Source organism: Panicum virgatum, chromosome 2K, assembly GCF_016808335.1.
Source record: "Panicum virgatum strain AP13 chromosome 2K, P.virgatum_v5, whole genome shotgun sequence".
In the NCBI taxonomy this organism is placed as follows: domain Eukaryota; kingdom Viridiplantae; phylum Streptophyta; class Magnoliopsida; order Poales; family Poaceae; genus Panicum; species Panicum virgatum.
The window spans coordinates 502,553-523,077 of NC_053137.1; the positions used below are offsets into that span (position 1 = coordinate 502,553).

The 20,525-nt window shown below is 47.0% G+C and overlaps 2 protein-coding genes across 2 annotated transcripts; both read right to left on the reverse strand.

Moving 5' to 3' along the window:
* Window positions 1-9,970: 9,970 nt before the first annotated feature.
* Window positions 9,971-15,392, reverse strand: LOC120659162 (heat shock 70 kDa protein BIP5-like). The gene is made up of 5 exons (XM_039937210.1): window positions 14,820-15,392; window positions 14,643-14,725; window positions 14,127-14,131; window positions 11,091-11,394; window positions 9,971-10,982 (listed from the first exon to the last, which is right to left on the reverse strand). The coding sequence occupies exons 1-5, from the start codon at window positions 15,390-15,392 to the stop codon at window positions 10,166-10,168; spliced, it is 1,782 nt and encodes a 593-aa protein (XP_039793144.1). The 3' UTR covers window positions 9,971-10,165.
* A 611-nt stretch (window positions 15,393-16,003) lies between these two features.
* LOC120660086 (probable inactive purple acid phosphatase 2) lies at window positions 16,004-19,790 on the reverse strand. Its single transcript, XM_039938434.1, has 2 exons — window positions 19,023-19,790; window positions 16,004-17,551 (listed from the first exon to the last, which is right to left on the reverse strand). Exons 1-2 carry the CDS (start codon window positions 19,728-19,730, stop codon window positions 16,289-16,291), a joined length of 1,971 nt encoding a protein of 656 aa, XP_039794368.1. The 5' UTR covers window positions 19,731-19,790; the 3' UTR covers window positions 16,004-16,288.
* Between the last annotated feature and the right edge of the window lie 735 nt (window positions 19,791-20,525).

A 20,525-nucleotide genomic window follows, 5' to 3' on the forward strand; every position in this document is an offset into this window, starting at 1 on the left:
GGGTGCAGCAGGAAGAGCGGCAAAGCAAGCGTTGGTGTCCGGCGAAAAGGAACCGGCGAAGCAGAGGAGGAGCACGGGAAAGGGAAGGGGTTTGGGGGAGCCTATTTATAAGCAGGGCCTCGCTTCGTGTGGTTTTGGGATGGCAGCGACGGCAATTTTACTGATTTATTGTGGCCTAGGAGAGGAAAGGCAGCGATTGGCCACGTTGGTTGGCCATGGCACGTGGATGAAGGAAGCAGGAGTTTGATGATGACCATCTCGTCTTTTATGCAGCGCAGTTCATATCCATCTGCAGTCATCGCCTAACGGACGCGGCAAGATTAGCCGGACGCGGCAAGATTAGCACATCACTATCAGTTCCGGAACACAACACCATCCCGTCAATAAACAAACGGTTAGCGGTCAGGAATAAAAGATAGAGAATGATACTCGAAGGAAGGGTGGAAGGACAATGTGTAAATAAAAATCTAACACACGATCAACATAGGAGTAGCAATTCTAAGAGAAAAAACAGATTTGATCCACTAAGATTAACCAGAACCAACTAAGTAAGATCTTGACAGCAACACATCAAATTGATTAAGTACCGATTTTGAGACCAGAAGAGAGAGAGCATGCATGCATGCGAGGTATGAATGCACATATCGTCTCCTCACATCGTGAGCACGCCTTAACGTTCTAGCACTCACTTACGACCCGAAACAACTGCATGTGCTCGCCGGGGTTCCGTTTTCGCCGGGGTTCCGTGTACACACCTAATGGAGAAAATTTTCCCTATGTGATCATTGTACAAAATATATGCTGGGTGTTGCCTGTTGAGCTGGATTTCCTCTTGTCTTGAGGCTCTTGTCCTATACTGGAAAGGGACCCACAACATGAGGGTAACAATAATCGTATCATTAAAGCTTCGAAATGACGATGATATTTAGATTTGTCCTAAGTCCGAGGAGGAGCACGGGAAAGGGAAGGGGTTTGGCGCCTTATTTATAATCAGGAGCAGGCCTCGCTGCGCGTCCGAAGATTCGCTGAATCCGAGGGGCAGGGGGCGTGGAGACATCGGACATTCTATTTCTACAGTCGCGCGCTACATTCGATTGGCCATCCCCGGATCAATCCACATAGCACCAACCATCACATTGCAGCAGCCGTTGATCTTGCGATCTGCGCTCCAAGCCAGCGAATGCTTAGAGAGTGGAAAGGAAACTCCGCCATCACCATCACATAATGATCTGAAGAGAGGTACCCCCGTGTGTGTGATTGCTTACCCCCGAGCGGTACCCCCACATAATGATCTGAAGAGAGGTACCCCCGTGTGGTTTTTGGTGCAGATGGTGCAGATGGCGCTACTCGTGCGCTACTGTTGATGATGACGTCCTTTGATGATGACGGTGTGTTGTAGAAGTCAGACTTGAATCTCTTGTGCTTTGCTAATCTCTCGCGAGAGGTGTACACCGCACGAGAGGTGTACACCGCCAAAACGGAACCCCGGCGAGCACGCGCATCTCCTCGGCCCTTTTACCCTTCGTTTCCGGCTCCGCCGGCACCAGACCGCCGCGGTGGTCTGGTTTACAGAATCTGATTAAAAGATACAACCTGGTGAAGAGCAAGTACATGAGGAGGCTTTACAGAAACAGGGAGCGATGGGCAAAGCCGTATTTTATGAGCATTTTCTATGCCAGCATGACAAGCACACAACGAAGCGAAAGCGCAAACCATATGCTTAAGCGGTACATACAAAGGGCTGCGCCAATGCATCAATTTGTCAGCAAATTTAACTGAGTTCCTTGCTGACAGAATAAGCAGTGAAGGACACGAACAGCACGCGACTAAGATGGTACGGTCGTAATAGTGTAGTTTAATATTCAACCAAAAAAAGCAAACAAAGCACTCGTATGGATTTCCCAATTAAAAGAAAGTTTAGATTACTATGACAAAATATTACACCTTAAATAATTGATGTCCACAGGTCAATAGAAAGCTGTGCGTTGGGGTTCCAATAGAAGAACATGCACACAGCGTGTACACAAGAGTAATGTATGAGAAGTTCTACGAGGAGCTCTTTGAATCCGGAAAGCTCTCAATAACTGTCACACCTTGAAATTTTTGGATTTCAGGATGTGATTAAAATTAAAAATAAAACAACAATTTTCTCATAATTTTAAAATTTTCGCAATATTTAATTTTCTTTACAGGGAATTTAGTAAGAATAAATAAAATTGGTTGTTTTCTAAATCTAAATGAGGTTGTTTGTTTGCATTCATGCAGCTTTGTATTATTTTATTGTTTGCGGTTTGATTTGAATTTGAATTCGTGAAGTTTAAATTCAAATCAAATTTGTTGAATCTTTTTGCAAAAAAAAAGAAAATAGAAAAAAAAATTCAGCCCAAACCAGCAGCCCGCCCCATTTCTTTCCTTGACGTCCAAGCCAAAAACTCTCCACCATCCCTATATAAGCATCGCCCTCTCCCCCTAATTCCCCTACGCGTGCGCTGCCTGCCAAGATTCGCCCCCCTGCCGCCGGCCCTAGGCCTGCCGTGCGCACGCCCCCCCTGCGCCGATCTGCTCTGCCCAGGAGCGGAGCGCCGTCCAGCCTGCCGCCCTCCTCCTCCCTGCGCTGTTGCCTCCAGGCCGCTGGCCCCCATGCGCTTCTCCTCTGTGCCGAGCCAGGTCTGCTCTGCCCTGCTTGCTTTTCCCTGTGTCTGCACTGCTGCCCCCTGCAGACATGCCTTCCTTCTTGATGCACGAGCCCAAGCCCCAAGGGACGAGCCCAGTGCTGCATGCGCCCCTTGCCTGCTCTGCCGCTGGACAGGAGCACTGCTGGTCAGTGCTGCGTGGCCGCTGCTGTTCCTTCCGGTTTCAATTCCCACCGCTACGATTCATCCCTGATGAGCGGTAAAACAGTTTCCCTCGATCTCACCGTTTTGACTCGTTCTTGTTGCGTTAGTTTTGTTTTAGCGTAATTTATTGTTTAGTAGTGCTTTTATATCGTAGTTCTTGTTTTAAAAATAAATATAAAATTAATTTGATTAATTTTCTCTTATCTTGTGTTTTCAATTAAAATTCAATTAAGTTTTTACTCCAATTTTTATAATTGGTGTTAACTTGACTAATATCAACTCAAATGTGTTTATAATATAATTTGTTAGTTCCACACGAATCAAATAAAGTTGTGCGTTTAGATGCTCTCACATGTCTGTTCTCTAATTAATTGTTCAATTAGTGTAATTTCTACATAGACAATTAAATATAAAATTTGACTAAGTTCTACTTCGCCTTTACAAATACAAATATAATGTGAGTTAATTTAATCAAGAATTTTTTTTCTTTAAAATGTCCTTTTCATGTGGTTTCTAACTAATACCAATGAAGCTCATAGTTTCTTTGTTAACACAAATCTTTCGATAGTTGTATCTCTTCAACCGTAGCTCCGTTTTCCGTGTTTCTTGCGCCTCCGTAACCATAGCAACGAGCCCTATCCTTTAGTGCGTTCTTTTAAAGCCTTTCTTTGTTTTGGTGTATTGTTCTTAGATGTATCTTGTTGTTTGCTTTGTATGTTTGCCCGATGATTGTTCCGAGTAGAAGGATCATTGTTCGAAGATTGAAGAATCAAGATTTCCAAGTGAGCCAAAACTGAAGAGCAGTGAAGAGCAGTAAGAGTAGCTTTTCGTTGGAGAAAGGCAAGTGACCCTAACCATACTTCTATCTATGCTTTATTTACAAGAGTACTATGATTTAATTGGAACATGGAGAACTACCCAAGAAAACAGTACAACCACAATACTATATGGCTCTGATCTTGGCTAAGTAACTAGATGATCTATATGTCGTGCTGGGGCGGTGATTGGTGGATTTTTCGGGTTATCGTGCTTTGAGGAGCGGGTGAAGGAAGCTTCGTCTTCTGAGGCACCGCAGAAAAAGGGACCAGTGCGTACATATAGTGATTCTTTGGAAAGGCCTCGTAGCGTCCCTATGCAATCACACATCGGAAGTGTGGTATTGTGCCTAGCTAGCACATTGCGTGGTTGGGTTCAAAGTTCTTCGGAACTTTTACGCGAATTGTGGTGAAAGTGTACAACCTCTGCAGAGTTAAAACTAACCGGTTAGCCGTGCTCACGGTCAAGAGCGGCTTGGACCCTCACATGATTAATAAACTTAAAGATGGATGTAAATCATTTTCTGGTTATTTCTTGTGGCCTTACTGAGTACCAACCATAAGTGTACTCACCCTTGCTTACTGCTGCTCAGAAGGAAAAGTTGCTGTGAAGTCTTTTGAAGATGATGCTGTGTTCTAGGCGTACGCAACCCCCAGTCGATTGCCTGTGAAGTTTGGAGCCTTCGTTTCCAGGATAAGCTGTATAACTCTGATAGTCTTTTAATTGTTTTAGTTTCTCTTTTACGTGATACTGTTACTGATTATTCACTTATGATGTCTCTATATGTATGAAACTTGATCCTGGCATACATATAGTTATGTATTCGATTTTGTCCTTAAAACCGGGTGTGACAGAAGTGGTATCAGAGCTGTATCGACTGTAGGACGTAAGCCTAGATAGCAATGGCTGTGTTCTAAGGTTTCTTTTGATATCAAATCTATTCCTACTTGTTCTTTGACCCCCTCCATTGAATATTCTCTCTCCTTAACTATTATCTTCCGTCAGTCAGCATTGATAACTCACCTTCCTCACCTGACTCTCTTTTCATTTGCTCATCATTATTTTGCAAATGTTAGATCTTCAATCCTTGTCTATTTATTTCCTGTATCAATTCTTGATTTTGATCATACCTCCATCTTGATGTATGATTTTCCAATTTCATCCAGCTCACCTATTTTTGATGTGCTGGTGAAAGGGGCTCCTTGAAATTCTTTTTTTTACTTACCTTTTTGGATCTATCTTTCCTTTACTTTATTCACAATGTGCTTAGTGCCTCTCCTTTCTTTCCAAATAAATACCGCTCTGGATTCATCCTTTAATTTCTAATTCCAAAGTACCTCTTCTGATTCAAAAATACTTAGATGAACCACGCCATGTATACTAATGCCTGTCCAAGTCATCTGAGATCCAAGTCATCTTAAGAATAGAGCTGCTAGTTCATCATAAGGAGTCGAGTTGAATTGGAAATAATACCACCTGCTCACCTTCCTTCCCATGTTGGATGGAAAATTCAAAGCACTACCAAAGAATCAAGCTTGAGCCACATGGTGACGCTATCACTACTACTGCAATCACGATGGTGAAGTCAACGCTGGACAAGTTGAAGGAGACACGTGTCATCCATGACGAAGCTGGAAGATATAATCAAGCTTAGGAGTACCCCTTCTAACTCTATTAACAACGTGTAGCATCGCTCCTTGACTATATGTTGTCTGGTGAAATTTTGTGTTTGCATGATGATGTTTGTCTTTATGACCTTGTCTGGTTCGCTTCTTTGTAATGATTGTTGGTGTATTGTGGGTCTTCTACCTACAATAATATCAGTTGTCTAGCTGGGTTCTTTTGTACCTCCCACCTCCTTGTTATCCTCCGTCATTCTACCCAATCTTTTAGAGGATGTCCAGAAAGGAGTTCATGGCAACACTCGTCTACAATGATCAACAAATGCAAGAAGCTGAAGATGGTGAGTCCCAACAGAAATCGAGAAGATAGGGCCAATAAAGGAGACCTCAACATCCTAGCACAAACTCAAGGACAGCAAGGAATGGTTCCAACCATGGTCGATACCCAAAAACATGTTACAGAGCATGCCTTATTCCCAGAGAACCGCAACCATATCACTAGTGACAACCATCAGATCTCAACAACTCTGCCACCGATGGATGAAGAGAAGTTAATAACTATGCAAGCTCAAGTCTTACAAAGAAGGATGCAGTCCAATACGGTACCACCTCATCGCATGGTGTTAACCAAAGCAGAGATCCCTACCGGACCAGTGAAGAGGCAAGTCGCCGAAGCACAGAAGCCAGTGATAGAGGAGCAACATGAGATTAGTAAGACTCCGAGAACGTGCCAATGTTGTGAGCATTATGGTCGTCTATGTCTTCAAGAAGATAGCTTAATGACAGCAGAAGCAAGACAACGTTACCATTTAGAGATCAACAGAAAGTTATCTGCCCAGGATCTAGTCCTAGAAGAAGTCATCCAAGGTAGAGATAGTAATCAGACTATAAACCTAGACGATTGGACTATCTCTTTGAAAGAGTTTCAGCCTAAAAGAAGCAAGCAGTCCAAGAAACAAATTAGTAAAGCAAGTCAAGGGAAGGTGGAGTTACCACAACCGTTGGCAGATAGAAGTGTTCAACCCAGTTCCAACCAACTACAGCCTGAAGTGGTTCAACCTCCATTTGACAACTCTATCGAGAAGAATCCTGACGCACAAGCCATTCCACAAAGAGTGGAGATGGAGCAGAAAGAAAGTCGGGATGGACGTGTTAAAAGAGTAGTGTGCTTTAAATGTGGTGAAAAGGGTCACTATGCTAGCAGATGTTCCACAAAGCGAGGAAGCCAGGATGAGTATGCTAAGAGAATGTGTTCTGTAGGTAGTAAAGAAGGCCACTATGCTAATAGATGTCCAACAAAGTATAAGAAGACTAGATCCCGTGATCTCGGACTATATTGCCTCAAGTGTGGAGAAGACGGACATCTTGATAGTTGGTGTCCCAATAGCCCCGCACTCGGTCAGACATCATTAGATGGCCCCCTTGCCAGGACGGATGATCAAGATACTTCAGCCAGATAAGGATGCCATCAATCCCCAATGCTCAATTCTCATGCCACCTCGAGTCGCCAAGATACTAAAGCAGGACAAGCATGTTTCTACAAAACAGCGGATGCCTAAGGATATTTGGGAAGATTGGAATTTTATGGGTGGCTTAATTTCGTCACTTGGAGGTTAAGGGATGTTTATGAGGACCTGGGAGATGATACAAGACACCCAAGCCAGAAAGAAGCAATCCAGCTCTACTCAAATCACGTTATCAAGGAATGAAGGAACTTCTCCAAAAGATGGGTTAGCGAAGCCGAGGAAAGAGTTGACTGTTAAGGGTGGAATTATACTGAGTATACGTGAAGTGTTTTGTGAGTTACCAAGAATCAAGAAGTATGCTTGAGGAGATATTGTAAGAAAGTATGTGTTGGATGCTACCTACATAAACCTTTATCCCTTGCTAGCCTTGTGAATCTCGGGACGAGATTTCTTTTAAGGGGGTAGTTCTGTCACACCTTGAAATTTTTGGATTTCAGGATGTGATTAAAATTAAAAATAAAACAACAATTTTCTCATAATTTTAAAATTTTCGCAATATTTAATTTTCTTTACAGGGAATTTAGTAAGAATAAATAAAATTGGTTGTTTTCTAAATCTAAATGAGGTTGTTTGTTTGCATTCATGCAGCTTTGTATTATTTTATTGTTTGCGGTTTGATTTGAATTTGAATTCGTGAAGTTTAAATTCAAATCAAATTTGTTGAATCTTTTTGCAAAAAAAAAGAAAATAGAAAAAAAAATTTCAGCCCAAACCAGCAGCCCGCCCCATTTCTTTCCTTGACGTCCAAGCCAAAAACTCTCCACCATCCCTATATAAGCATCGCCCTCTCCCCCTAATTCCCCTACGCGTGCGCTGCCTGCCAAGATTCGCCCCCCTGCCGCCGGCCCTAGGCCTGCCGTGCGCACGCCCCCCCTGCGCCGATCTGCTCTGCCCAGGAGCGGAGCGCCGTCCAGCCTGCCGCCCTCCTCCTCCCTGCGCTGTTGCCTCCAGGCCGCTGGCCCCCATGCGCTTCTCCTCTGTGCCGAGCCAGGTCTGCTCTGCCCTGCTTGCTTTTCCCTGTGTCTGCACTGCTGCCCCCTGCAGACATGCCTTCCTTCTTGATGCACGAGCCCAAGCCCCAAGGGACGAGCCCAGTGCTGCATGCGCCCCTTGCCTGCTCTGCCGCTGGACAGGAGCACTGCTGGTCAGTGCTGCGTGGCCGCTGCTGTTCCTTCCGGTTTCAATTCCCACCGCTACGATTCATCCCTGATGAGCGGTAAAACAGTTTCCCTCGATCTCACCGTTTTGACTCGTTCTTGTTGCGTTAGTTTTGTTTTAGCGTAATTTATTGTTTAGTAGTGCTTTTATATCGTAGTTCTTGTTTTAAAAATAAATATAAAATTAATTTGATTAATTTTCTCTTATCTTGTGTTTTCAATTAAAATTCAATTAAGTTTTTACTCCAATTTTTATAATTGGTGTTAACTTGACTAATATCAACTCAAATGTGTTTATAATATAATTTGTTAGTTCCACACGAATCAAATAAAGTTGTGCGTTTAGATGCTCTCACATGTCTGTTCTCTAATTAATTGTTCAATTAGTGTAATTTCTACATAGACAATTAAATATAAAATTTGACTAAGTTCTACTTCGCCTTTACAAATACAAATATAATGTGAGTTAATTTAATCAAGAATTTTTTTTCTTTAAAATGTCCTTTTCATGTGGTTTCTAACTAATACCAATGAAGCTCATAGTTTCTTTGTTAACACAAATCTTTCGATAGTTGTATCTCTTCAACCGTAGCTCCGTTTTCCGTGTTTCTTGCGCCTCCGTAACCATAGCAACGAGCCCTATCCTTTAGTGCGTTCTTTTAAAGCCTTTCTTTGTTTTGGTGTATTGTTCTTAGATGTATCTTGTTGTTTGCTTTGTATGTTTGCCCGATGATTGTTCCGAGTAGAAGGATCATTGTTCGAAGATTGAAGAATCAAGATTTCCAAGTGAGCCAAAACTGAAGAGCAGTGAAGAGCAGTAAGAGTAGCTTTTCGTTGGAGAAAGGCAAGTGACCCTAACCATACTTCTATCTATGCTTTATTTGCAAGAGTACTATGATTTAATTGGAACATGGAGAACCACCCAAGAAAACAGTACAACCACAATACTATATGGCTCTGGTCTTGGCTAAGTAACTAGATGATCTATATGTCGTGCTGGGGCGGTGATTGGTGGATTTTTCGGGTTATCGTGCTTTGAGGAGCGGGTGAAGGAAGCTTCGTCTTCTGAGGCACCGCAGAAAAAGGGACCAGTGCGTACATATAGTGATTCTTTGGGAAGGCCTCGTAGCGTCCCTATGCAATCACACCTCGGAAGTGTGGTATTGTACCTAGCTAGCACATTGCGTGGTTGGGTTCAAAGTTCTTCGGAACTTTTACGCGAATTGTGGTGAAAGTATACAACCTCTGCAGAGTTAAAACTAACCGGTTAGCCGTGCTCACGGTCAAGAGCGGCTTGGACCCTCACATGATTAATAAACTTAAAGATGGATGTAAATCATTTTCTGGTTATTTCTTGTGGCCTTGCTGAGTACCAACCATAAGTGTACTCACCCTTGCTTACTGCTGCTCAGAAGGAAAAGTTGCTGTGAAGTCTTTTGAAGATGATGCTGTGTTCTAGGCGTACGCAACCCCCAGTCGATTGCCTGTGAAGTTTGGAGCATTCGTTTCCAGGATAAGCTGTATAACTCTGATAGTCTTTTAATTGTTTTAGTTTCTCTTTTACGTGATACTGTTACTGATTATTCACTTATGATGTCTCTATATGTATGAAACTTGATCCTGGCATACATATAGTTATGTATTCGGTTTTGTCCTTAAAACCGGGTGTGACAATAACTCAGCAAAACAACAACGGGAGGTACATAGTCAGACAAAGATCCTCATCTGACGAGCCATGGGACCGAGAGTTCACTGTCATCTTTGACCCGATGTGGAAGAATCAGTTATGGATTGGCCCGATGAGGAAAATCCACCACTGAAGAAGACCAAGCGAGTGAGCGAAATAAAGCAGTAAAAGCTCACACAGATTTGTGGCTCCGATCGAGTGGTAGTACTTTTATATTTTAATTAAAGGACCTGTATGATCATAACGATTTGACTTTTGTGATCATCAAGGTTTATTACAATCGTGTTGTAACAAACCTTGTGAAGGAACCTAATTGGCCACTTCATGCTATGAAATGAACGACAAGAGGATCCAACATGTTGTAAGCAGATTTAGCATCATTCTGATCCATAAAAAACGGACAGACATTGACAAACATCATAATTGAATATTATCCATCTAATGCCATTGAGCAGGATACATAGAATAAGAAAGTAGCAAAATTATGACAACTGTCGGTCACCATCTTCCAGGTAGCAAATCATAGAACAACCTCATCGATCACCAGCTCATCACTGTCCATGTAATAATCTCGAGCTTGCGACACCGCCTTATCCACCAGCTCCACAACTTTGAGGAACAGATCATGGTTCAGCTCCTCAAACTCGGCCCGGGTCAGCGGCTCCGCCAGATCCACGCCGTCGACGAGCGATTCGACGGTGACCCGGGCGTCGTCCTGGTGGCTCAGTGTCTTCTTGGCACGCTCGCACGCCGTCCTCAGCTTATCCATGGCGGCGCCGTCGTTGCTGATGTCCTTTCCGTGCTTGTTCCTGACGAGCCCGACGAAGTGGTCCACGATCCTCCGGTCCAAGTCCTGCCCTCCGAAGAACGGGTCGTATTCCAGTCCCAGGGCCTCGTACGCGCCGTCGACGAGCGTCAGGACGCTCGCCTCGGCCGTGCCGCCGCCGACGTGCAGGACGACGACGTTGCCCTCCTCGCGCAGATGCTCGTCGACGGCGTAGGCGTTGGCTGCCGCGGCGGGCTCGCTGAGCACTCTCATGGCCTCCAAGCCGGCAAGCCTCCCGGCGAAGAACGCCGCGTCCCTGGACGCGTAGTCGCTGAACGCCTGCGGGAGGGTGAGGATGGCGGCCTCGACGCGGTGGCCGAGGTACGCCTCCGCCGTCTCCTTGAGCTTGGCGACCACCATGGCCGTGAGCTTCTCGACGCCCAAGAGCCTGACCGCGCCGTCCGAAGTCGTCACCTGGATGTGAGGCCACACGTCCTTGTCCACATCAATCTTGTACGGCAGATTCTCCTTGACTCTCTCAGCGAACTCCCGCTCAAAAACGCGTGTCAATCTGCATAGCAATTGAAGATCATCAGTGATCTAGTAGCATGCAGAATCGTCTCTGGATATTAGATTACATTCAGAAAAAAAATAAAGCTAGAGGTTTATTATTAGTTACCTTTTGCCGAGGAGGCGCTTGAAGCCGGAGATGGCGGCTTGGGGATTGACGGCGGCGTGGTTCCTGGCGTCCTCGCCGACGAGGACGGCGCCGTCGTCGGCGAAGGCGACCCAGGATGGGATGCAGAGCTGGAACATGGTCTGGGTTTGGCCGCCGCCCCCGTAGCCGGCGACGCAGGAGTTGGTGTTGCCGAGGTCGACGGCGATGACTCTCCCCGGCGGGTAATACGTCGCCGGATCGGGAGGCCACTCCAGGTCGAGGAACAGCGCACCTGCCTTGCCGAGCGCTGCAAGTGCCAGGAGCCCTAACCAGGGCGAGATCTTGACGAGCCATGTTTCAACTCAACACAAGATGGCTGCTGCCTGCTAGTCGATCGCAGCGAGATTATTTATTTATTGGTAGTTGCCCAGAGTGTCTGCCCATCGAGTCCATATCTGACTCCGTTTGCATTGCACTGATTAAGCGTCTCCAGAAGTTCATAAAAAATACTCCCCAAATCTTGTTGTTTGCTAACTCCAAAAATAGGTATGGGTAGGCAAACAAAAAAAGTTTATCTCCAATAGTTTCCTATTTTTACTCCTAAAAATAAGAAAATTGTGGCCCCACAAGAAAAATTCCGTGAGAAACATCGTGGAGGAGGGCGATCGGAAGCCGCAAGGGGTGCATATTTTTACGCACAAGAGAGCACAATTTACCAATTGTAGGAGATGGATAACTAGGATTATTGGAGAGTATTTTTTTGTCTTTTTTAAAAAAAATAAGGATGGAGAAGAAAAATAGAGAATTTTTGGAGATGCAGTGGAACACGAATATTTGCATATCAAACCTGGAGTAGCTAATATTAATGATCGTCTGTTTAATTATCTAATGTTGTATGTAAATTTTAATTAATTTGCTTTTCGCGATCACCAGCCTCGATGTCGACAGCTCTCGGCGGTTGGCATGGGGAAGGCGGCGGCCACGGCTCGCTGCAGTTGGCGTGGGGGAAGGTGGCGATCGTGCTGGGTACCTGCTGGTAGGGATGAAAGTAGGAACAGAAAAATCTCGTACCAATCTGCATCGTTTTCGATGTCCTGTATAACCGATTTCATTTTCCTGACCGAGCTCTCCTAATTTCGTTTATGTTCCTGAATAAAAATATAAGAGTAAAATGCATGGAGGGTACCTAAACTTGTTTTGTTGTGTCATCGCGGTCCCCAAACTCCAAAAAATATGATTCTGAGTCCCCAAAGTTGTTAATTCGTTCACGTGAGGTCCAAATCATATTTATCCTTGCTAAACGTTGATCTGAAATATGGGGCCCACATGTCAGATCCACCCCAGCGTGCGCCGCCGCTCGCCGGAAGCCGCCGCACCGCGTGCGCGCCGCGGCCGCACAGCGCGCGCCCCGCCGCTGCTTGCCGGAAGTCGCCGCGCCGTAGCTACTCGGACCTACTCGCCACGCAGCCGTGTTCGTCGCGCATGGATCCGGCCGGCGGGCTGGAGCAGCCGGCAGGGCGCCGCCGCGCCACAGCCTTCGCCGCGCGCGGATCCGGCGTGGTGCGGGCCTCTGCCGAGACAGGGAGCGCGCCGGGAGGGGTGGAGGAGGGCGAGGGGGGGCGGGGGGCGGCGTAGCGCTGACGGAGGTGGGCGGCGACTGAGGGAGCAGCGGAGGGCACCGGGGAGGAGGGCGTAATGGCGGAGGGAGCGCAGAGCTCGAGGCCACCGAGCTGGACGGCGGACCTTGGCCGTTGCTCGACGGCGCAGGGGAGGGAGGGAGGACGGGCGCCGGCGGCCGAGCTCGAGCTCGAGCGCGTCGACGGAGGGAGCAGGAGCCTCCACCGCCGCCGCACCCCGCACGCGCAGCTGCTCGCCGGAAGTCGCCGCACCGCGCCATAGCCTCCACCGCGCGCAGATCCGGCACGGTGCGGCCTCCTCCGAGACCGGGAGCGCGCCGGGGAGGGAGGAGGGCGCAGAGGGGGGCGGCGTGGCGGCGGCGGAGGTGGCCGACGTCCGAGGGAGCAGCGGAGTGCGCTGGGGAGGAGGGGCACAGTGGCGGAGGGAGAGAGTTGCGAGGGAGGCCGGAGGTGGGGCGCACCGGCGAGGGAGCTCGAGCTCGAGCCGGCCCGCTCGCCATGGCCGGATCTCGAGGGCCGCGTGCCATAGCCGGCACGGGGAGATAGGAGGGCCGCGCGGCGGCCGATGCGGGGAGGGAGGAGAGCCGTGTGGCGGCCGGCGCTGGGAGGGAGGAGGGCCACGCCGCAAGCAGCTCGGCTCGCTGTGGCAGGTAGAGGAAGGAGGAAGGTGAATCTGACATGTGGGCCCCACATGCCATGTCCATGTTTAACAAGGGTAATTGTGATTTGGACCTTACGGGAACCAATTAACAACTTTGGGGACTCAGAATCGCATTTTTGGGAGTTTGGGGACCGCGATAACACAGCAAGACAAATTTAGGGACCCGCTATGCATTTTACTCAAAATATAAAAATGAAAGTGGTTAGAAGGTTTTTCTAATCCTTTCCGAACACTTTCATCCCTACCTACTGGACCGGCACGACTATAATCGCGCGCGCGATAGATCGGCATCTTTTGCTGGGGGGGGGGGGGGGGGGTAGTGTATTTCGGCCAGGTATGATGAGGTATTTAGCCCATGAGAAGTTTGCTGTCCACGAGTAGGATTCAGCCCACATGATTCAGCCCACGTTTTTCTTTTAGATTCTACCCACCAAGATACTAACCAGCCCAATTTTGCACATGCTATTTATTCTTATACTTTTATTTTAAACTCCTTTAGTACTAATAATATATATTTAATTTGTGAAGAACATTATTGATAGTATATACAAACTAAAAGAACAGAAAAAAGCTAATATAATTACCTCAAATACTTTATAAATAAATAATAAGGAATTTACAACATTAGAAGTTTAAACCTAAATTGTAATATAACATTATCCCGACAAATGCTTCTTAGGTAACATTCTAACACCTAAATTGTAAAGGAAAATAAACAGTAAAATTAGAAGTTTAAACCTAGAAATCTAAGTATCTAACAGAGTCTGATAGTCACAAAGTAACAGATTATTAGATTAGTTATAGTTACTCACCGACGATTTACTATTGCTGATTGCAAAAGGTTGCTGCGGTGTGGAGGGGATGAGTCAATGCGTCACGATTCAAGGCAGGCCGGCAGCAGGCGATCACCGGACAGCCAGACATCAGCGTCGCTGGACGGTCGGACGGACGCCGGGCGGGCGGGCGGCGGCAGCCAAAAAAGGCAGGAGCACGAAGTCTGCGATGCGAAGCGACACGACGACGGATGGATGACTCGACGCTTCAATTCTTTTCCGTATGCCGAGCCAAGTAATCTGCAGCCAGTTGCTGTTGGGCCTATACTCATGTGTATCGATGTTGTATAGTACATATTTGATCCTGGCCCCACCTCGGCCGTGGGCCCTAGGCGGTCGCCCCTCCCACCTAGGCCCAGAGCCGGGCCTGTCCATCGATCGCGATCATAAAAGGCGCAGTGTGCTGTCACAACTAATAAACTAGGTTCGTGTTCAGGCTCACCCCGAGCAGTAGATGATGGCGTCGGCGACGACGACGAAGCCGTCGGAGAAGACCACCCGCCCGTCCTCGCACAAGCAATCGATCTGCGCAGTAGTGGCAGTTCAGGCAAGTTTGATGACCATAAAATTCTTGCCGGATGAACGAATGGATCATTATATATATGATACAGTTACCTACCTCGGGGTGCAGGTGAAGGTTGATGGTCGGGAGCCTTGGCTGCGTGTACTGGCCGACGGCGACGACGACGGCGTCGAACACCTCCTCCGTCGTCGTTACCACCTCGCCACAATCACCTTGCTTGACGCACCTCACCACCCACCGCAGGACGATGCCGCCGTCGCGCGGCGCCGGGCCGACGTGCAGGACCCTGGTGCTGAGTCTGACGGCGTCCATGAACCCGAACGCGTCGCAGAAGTCCCTGATGTACCTCAGGAACTCGCCGTGTCCCGGGTAGCGCCGGGCATCGCCGCCGCCGTTGTCCTTGGGATAGAAGGGGAAGCCCGAGAAGCCGACGACCTCCCTGGGGGTGTTGAGCCGGAGGGAGGCGTAGATGCTGCTGTGCGCGCCGGCCGTGCCGAGGGGGTCGCCGGCGTCGGTCGCGGGGTCGTACAGCCACTGCCCGCCGACGCCGGCGCTCTGCTCCATGACCGTCACGTCGTGGCCCTCTTGGAGCAGCTCGCGGGCAGCTGCCAACCCCGCAACGCCGGCGCCGACCACGCACACCTTCTTGGAGTTGGACGACACCACCATGGCACCGCGCACCTCGCTCTGACCAAATCTTAGGTCCTCGTCAATACCTAACGCTGTTGCGAAGCAAGATGATGTTAAATATCCCTTTGTTATATATATATATATATATATATATATATATATGATGCTGCAGAGATGCTTTTGCATTATCAATGGAGTGGAGTGGAGGAGTCATCTTTGCATTGTATATATATGTATATCATAAAGAAACATAACAAGGACATGAGGGACTGAGATGCTTGCTGGGCATGTGAATCCGGATCGAGTTGCTCAGTTGAATGCCATTTGCACGAGTGATTATCATTTGATCCAACTTCACAACGCCGTTGGTAAACGAGGTGATGTCAGATTATTAGCAGCACATAATCTGTAGAGTGATGCAGACAGAGATGCTTGCGAATTACTCCTGGTTCCAAGAGGTATCTATCTATCTATCTTGTTGACCCTGAACCTCCATGACGATGCTTGGCATGTGCAAACAAAAGCAGGCAAATGATACAGAAAGAATGCTCGTGTGTATTCGTCCTGCAAAATCGCTGGATCGTTTCATTGTTGCACAGATCAAACAGTTATATTTGTATCACAAATAACGGGATCATTGCACACCTCAGTTGAATGCTAGACAATGATTCAGCAAATCTTATTGCATTATGGTACAGGTTAAGCACTCGACTGAACCAATACACCGTGAACATCATGTCACTTATTAAGTGCATATACATTGGACAATCACGATCTAAACACCATTGCCCAAGACTATCACATACAAAGGCTCCATCTTACAAAACTATACACTCGTGTGACAAAGATACAGAGCCCCCAAAATCACAAAAAAATGACTTCACCGTGTTGGGGTCTATTCCAGTAAATAGGTCCAAGTTTTGATTCAGCACCACTTAAGATTCCTCATTCTTTACCGGAGTCCACTGTGCAGCTTCTTTCTTTCTCCTGACAAGAATTCCAAAACCAAATCCTACCAGCAGCGCAAACATCACACTGCCTCCGATTTCCAAGTACAAAGGAGGAATTTTTCGCACGGTGCTGACTCCTGTGCCGAGTTTTGTCCCATCCACCGCCTCATCAACACTGCTGTTAATGGATACTTGGCCAGAAAATATCTCCACCATATCATGGACTTGCCCATCATGGTTCCCCACATACGTTAGTGTTAGCTTCTCCCTTGTAGCCACAAGTCTTGTGTATCCAAACACACCTCCACGGTACATAGACCTCTCGGGCTGCGGAAAGATGGGAACATCAGGGTGATCAGGCCTTGGTTGCCATATAGGTTGCCAGTCTTGACCACCCATCCCGATCACAAGATGCACAGGGGCGCCAGGGTATTGGAAGCTTGACGAAGTGTTAACACATTGGAAGTTCTTCATGGGGCAGAACCTCTCATACCTGTGGACATGTCCCCAGAGTGCAAGGGTCACATTATATGTCACCAGCAGTGGTTCCAAATTCTGGAGCATCTGCTGTTTCAAAGCAGCATCCCTGGTTTCATCACTTGAGGTGTACATGGGACGGTGGCCCTGAAAAACAACAAATGGTGTTCTAGTTCGGTTCACCTTCTCAAGGTCCCCTTTTAAGAAGTTGTACTGGTCACTGCCCTGAAGAAAATTAGTTTCTGTGGACATGTACACGAAATGCACCACACCTGAATCAAATGAGTAATAAAGATTCCTGGTGTCTGGACCACCATTACCAGTAGGTAGAACTGAATTGCCAGGCATTCTGAACTTGACGCTGTATGGTATTCCACATTCACCCCCACCGTCCTTTCCATAGGTAGCCCACCATGGTTTCCAAGGTTGTGATGGCCAATCATACTCATGATTTCCTATACAGACATGGTAGGGGGTATTGGCAGCAATAGGCTCAATCTGGCTGAAGAAATGATCCCATACCCAAGAATAACCTCTAGCATAGCTGATGTCCCCAATGTGTGAAATAAAGGCGGGTTTATCTCCAAGGGCTTCAATATCACGGAGGATCCACTTTACTGTGGATAAGCTCTCGGCTTGTGTGCGAATGTAGGTGTTATAAGGCACATATGTTCCCATGTCACCAAAAAGAAACGCGTTGGTCTCATTGGCTTCACTGTCACGTGAAATAAAACTGTAGGTTTCACTCCATCCTCCTGTGTCACTACCGACCTGCCAAAATGGTTAGTTGATTAAATTTAAGAAATAAAAGAAGAGAATGCTCATAAGGGGAAAAGGCTAGTGGTGTTTAACTCCCCACAACTGGATTCTAGTTCTAGTATTCAGAACAAAAGTTTAATTTTAAATATTATGTTATGATTCCAAATTGAAGATCTACTGCTCAAATTCTGAACAAAGGTTTGCTTAGTGCCTACTGAGCCTTCTAGCAACCTATGAAATTCTCAGATAACTTTCCCTCATCTGTATACTAACTTCAGTCCTTCAATGGAATGCTCACATATAATGCTTCAACTGGTGGTGCTCGCAAGTCGCAACACCAATATAGTTGTTGAATTGAATCCTAATTGTGATTTTGTAGTGCAAGTCAATGCTGAACACTTAATAATTAGTCCAATTATAAGCACACGATCAACTTCCAGATTATAGATACCCCTTATGGAGAACAACATGCTAACATGTCAGTTGAACAGCATTGTCTTATGGATCAGAGAAAAAACTGACAGTAAAGTAACATTGCTCTACCTTTTCATGACCTCACCACATGCATATGTTCAATATATAAATCAAAAGCTTACTAAGTCACATATGAGGAATCTACAAAATCCCATCTTTGCAGCACAATAATCCATCCGGTTCACTCCAAAGCTCAAATCCAAAATTCAACAGACCTACACTAACTTGATTGCAACTTCAGGCTGCAGCTTATATGACTCAAAAGAAGCTAGCCCTTTTTCCCCGAGACAAATTGATAAAAAGTAAAATCTTGATTTTTTTTAAAACAAATCGATACAGAGATTAACTGGTATCCAGAATTAGAAAAATAAATAAATCATACAGAGCTTCTTCAAATGTAAAGCCACAGGCTATGAATAGGTCCCTTGAGCAAAGCTATTCAAACTTTAAAGGCTTGTAATGCTTGAGCAAAGCCACAGATTCGGTATACAAAGCTTGTAATGCTTATATTACTACAGCAACTTCAGTTCCTGAAGATACTAATAAACAATGCGTATTTTCAAAGATTTCAGATAGCTCGTTTACAAATTGTAGCTTGTGCATCATAACCAGCGCACACGCTGAATACAAAATTCAACCATTTCCCTGAACCCTCCCTCCCAATGAATAGCTTTACTAGTTCAGATATATCGATGAGGAACTTTAAATTATGAACAAAATTCTATCTATGCCACCAATGCTGAATCGACACAACTAAATCTTTGAAACAGAATGATCAACAATCCAGCGTACTCTAAAGCACAATTCCAAACCTACTGGACCTGAAGTAACCCAACTGCAGCATACTGTATATGACTTGAAATAAGCTATGTGTTCTGTTCCGAGACAAACTGGTAGAAGTAAATATTTGTTTTTTTAATTAAATGAATGGTACAGACCTAAATTTCTAACCAAAACCAGAAGATTGCATTATCCCAAGTTACATCAGTGCACGATTTATATATAGTACCTTGTAAAAGTACTTCCTTCCGGGCTCCAATCCCTTGATGAGGCCGTCGAAGACGAATCCCGGATCCCTCCAGGCGACGCTGCTGTTCGCCGGCCAATCGCACATGTGCTTCCGCTCGTACGTCCTCACCTCCGTGCCCACCTCCTTCCACCCTTTCTCGTCATCTTTCTGCAGCCCGTACCTGACGACCCTCCTCCCGCCGTCGCCGCACAGGAACATGACCCGCATCTCGTCGACGGCGTCCGCGAAGGCGAGGTGCACCTGCTCGGGGCGGGCGGGGTCGCCGACGGAGACCTCGGCGGAGACGGCGACGCGGTGCTTGCCGTGGGGGAGCGGGTTCCCGTCGTGGTCGATGTGGTGGTAGGAGTACTCATTGGCGGGCCAGCGGAAGAGGCGGAACTGGTAGGGCGCGCGGAGGGTGGGGAGGCGCGGGAGGGAGAGCTCCCCGTGGCCGTCGCGCCAGGAGGCGGAGCCGTTGAGGAAGAGGTAGCCGAGGAAGTCGCGGTCGCGGGAGGACGGCGGCGAGTACATGGCGACGTAGTCGAGGCCGTCCGGGGCCGGGAGGCCCGACCAGCGGATCTTGATCCGGTGGTCCGACGGGGAGAGGTTCGCGGCGAAGGTGGTGCCCGCGGCGGCCGCCGTGCCGGCGGCGAGGGCCGCGACGGCGAGGAAGAGGAAGGGGAGGTGGTGGGGGTTTTCGGGGTGCATTTTGCCGGGGACGCCGTGGAGAAGTGGCTCGTGACGTGTCCTGAGAATTTAGATGAGCCCACGTTGCGGGGCCCATCTGTCAGTGTAGCGAATCCAGAATGGAGTGGTGGAATATCCCGTTCACCCTCCGCCGCGTCGCGTGGGTGGGTGGTGAACGGCGGCACGCATCTAACTAAATCTGCAGTAGAGGCGATTTGGGGAATTTGCATCAAAACAAGCAGCTCGTTGGGGATGGAATTTCAGGAACCGTCTGCAGTAACGGTGGCTTTAAGCAGAGTTCAGAGTCTTTCAACTTGTTAGGTCCGTAACCGTAACTAGCGTTGAACTAGCGTATGCTAAGCAGCCTGTGTGCCTATTGTGGACCATCATTTGTGATGGGTCGATACCAGATTTTCCGTAATCTAAAAAAGTAAGCAGCTTGTTGGGGAATCTAGGGAGGAGACAAGAAAATTGGCGGGCCATTGGCGCACACACATGTGCTTTGCTATTAAATTATGTATTATGCAGAATGTATACCTGAATTGTTAGGTTATCATTGTTGTGCCATGCAACAAGCCTATATTTTAAAACGGATGGAGTACAGAGAATAAAACTTAGCATATAGAATGTATCTGCTTAAGTGTACATTATTCATAGAATAGCTTAAGTGTACTGGCACCATCTCATCCTCTATATATTTGCAAAATCGTGGAATGGTAATTAATATTATTATACTAATCTATCTTTATGTATAGTGCGAATATATTGTATGCATTGGCCAATTTGATTCGACGCGTTCGTCGGCTTCCCCCACCG

What these genes read in the sequence shown, in the direction of transcription:
- LOC120659162 (XM_039937210.1), bottom strand. Translation starts at nt 15,392, where the DNA reads ATGGTGGTGTCGTCCAACTCCAAGAAGGTGTGCGTGGTCGGCGCCGGC. An exon ending in ACCTTCACCTGCACCCCGAG is followed by an intron (nt 14,726 to 14,819) that starts GTAGGTAACTGT and finishes ACTACTGCGCAG; the next exon opens with ATCGATTGCTTGTGCGAGGA. An exon ending in AAGCGCCTCCTCGGCAAAAG is followed by an intron (nt 10,983 to 11,090) that starts GTAACTAATAAT and finishes ATTGCTATGCAG; the next exon opens with ATTGACACGCGTTTTTGAGC.
- LOC120660086 (XM_039938434.1), bottom strand. Translation starts at nt 19,730, where the DNA reads ATGCACCCCGAAAACCCCCACCACCTCCCCTTCCTCTTCCTCGCCGTC. An exon ending in GAAGGAAGTACTTTTACAAG is followed by an intron (nt 17,552 to 19,022) that starts GTACTATATATA and finishes CCATTTTGGCAG; the next exon opens with GTCGGTAGTGACACAGGAGG.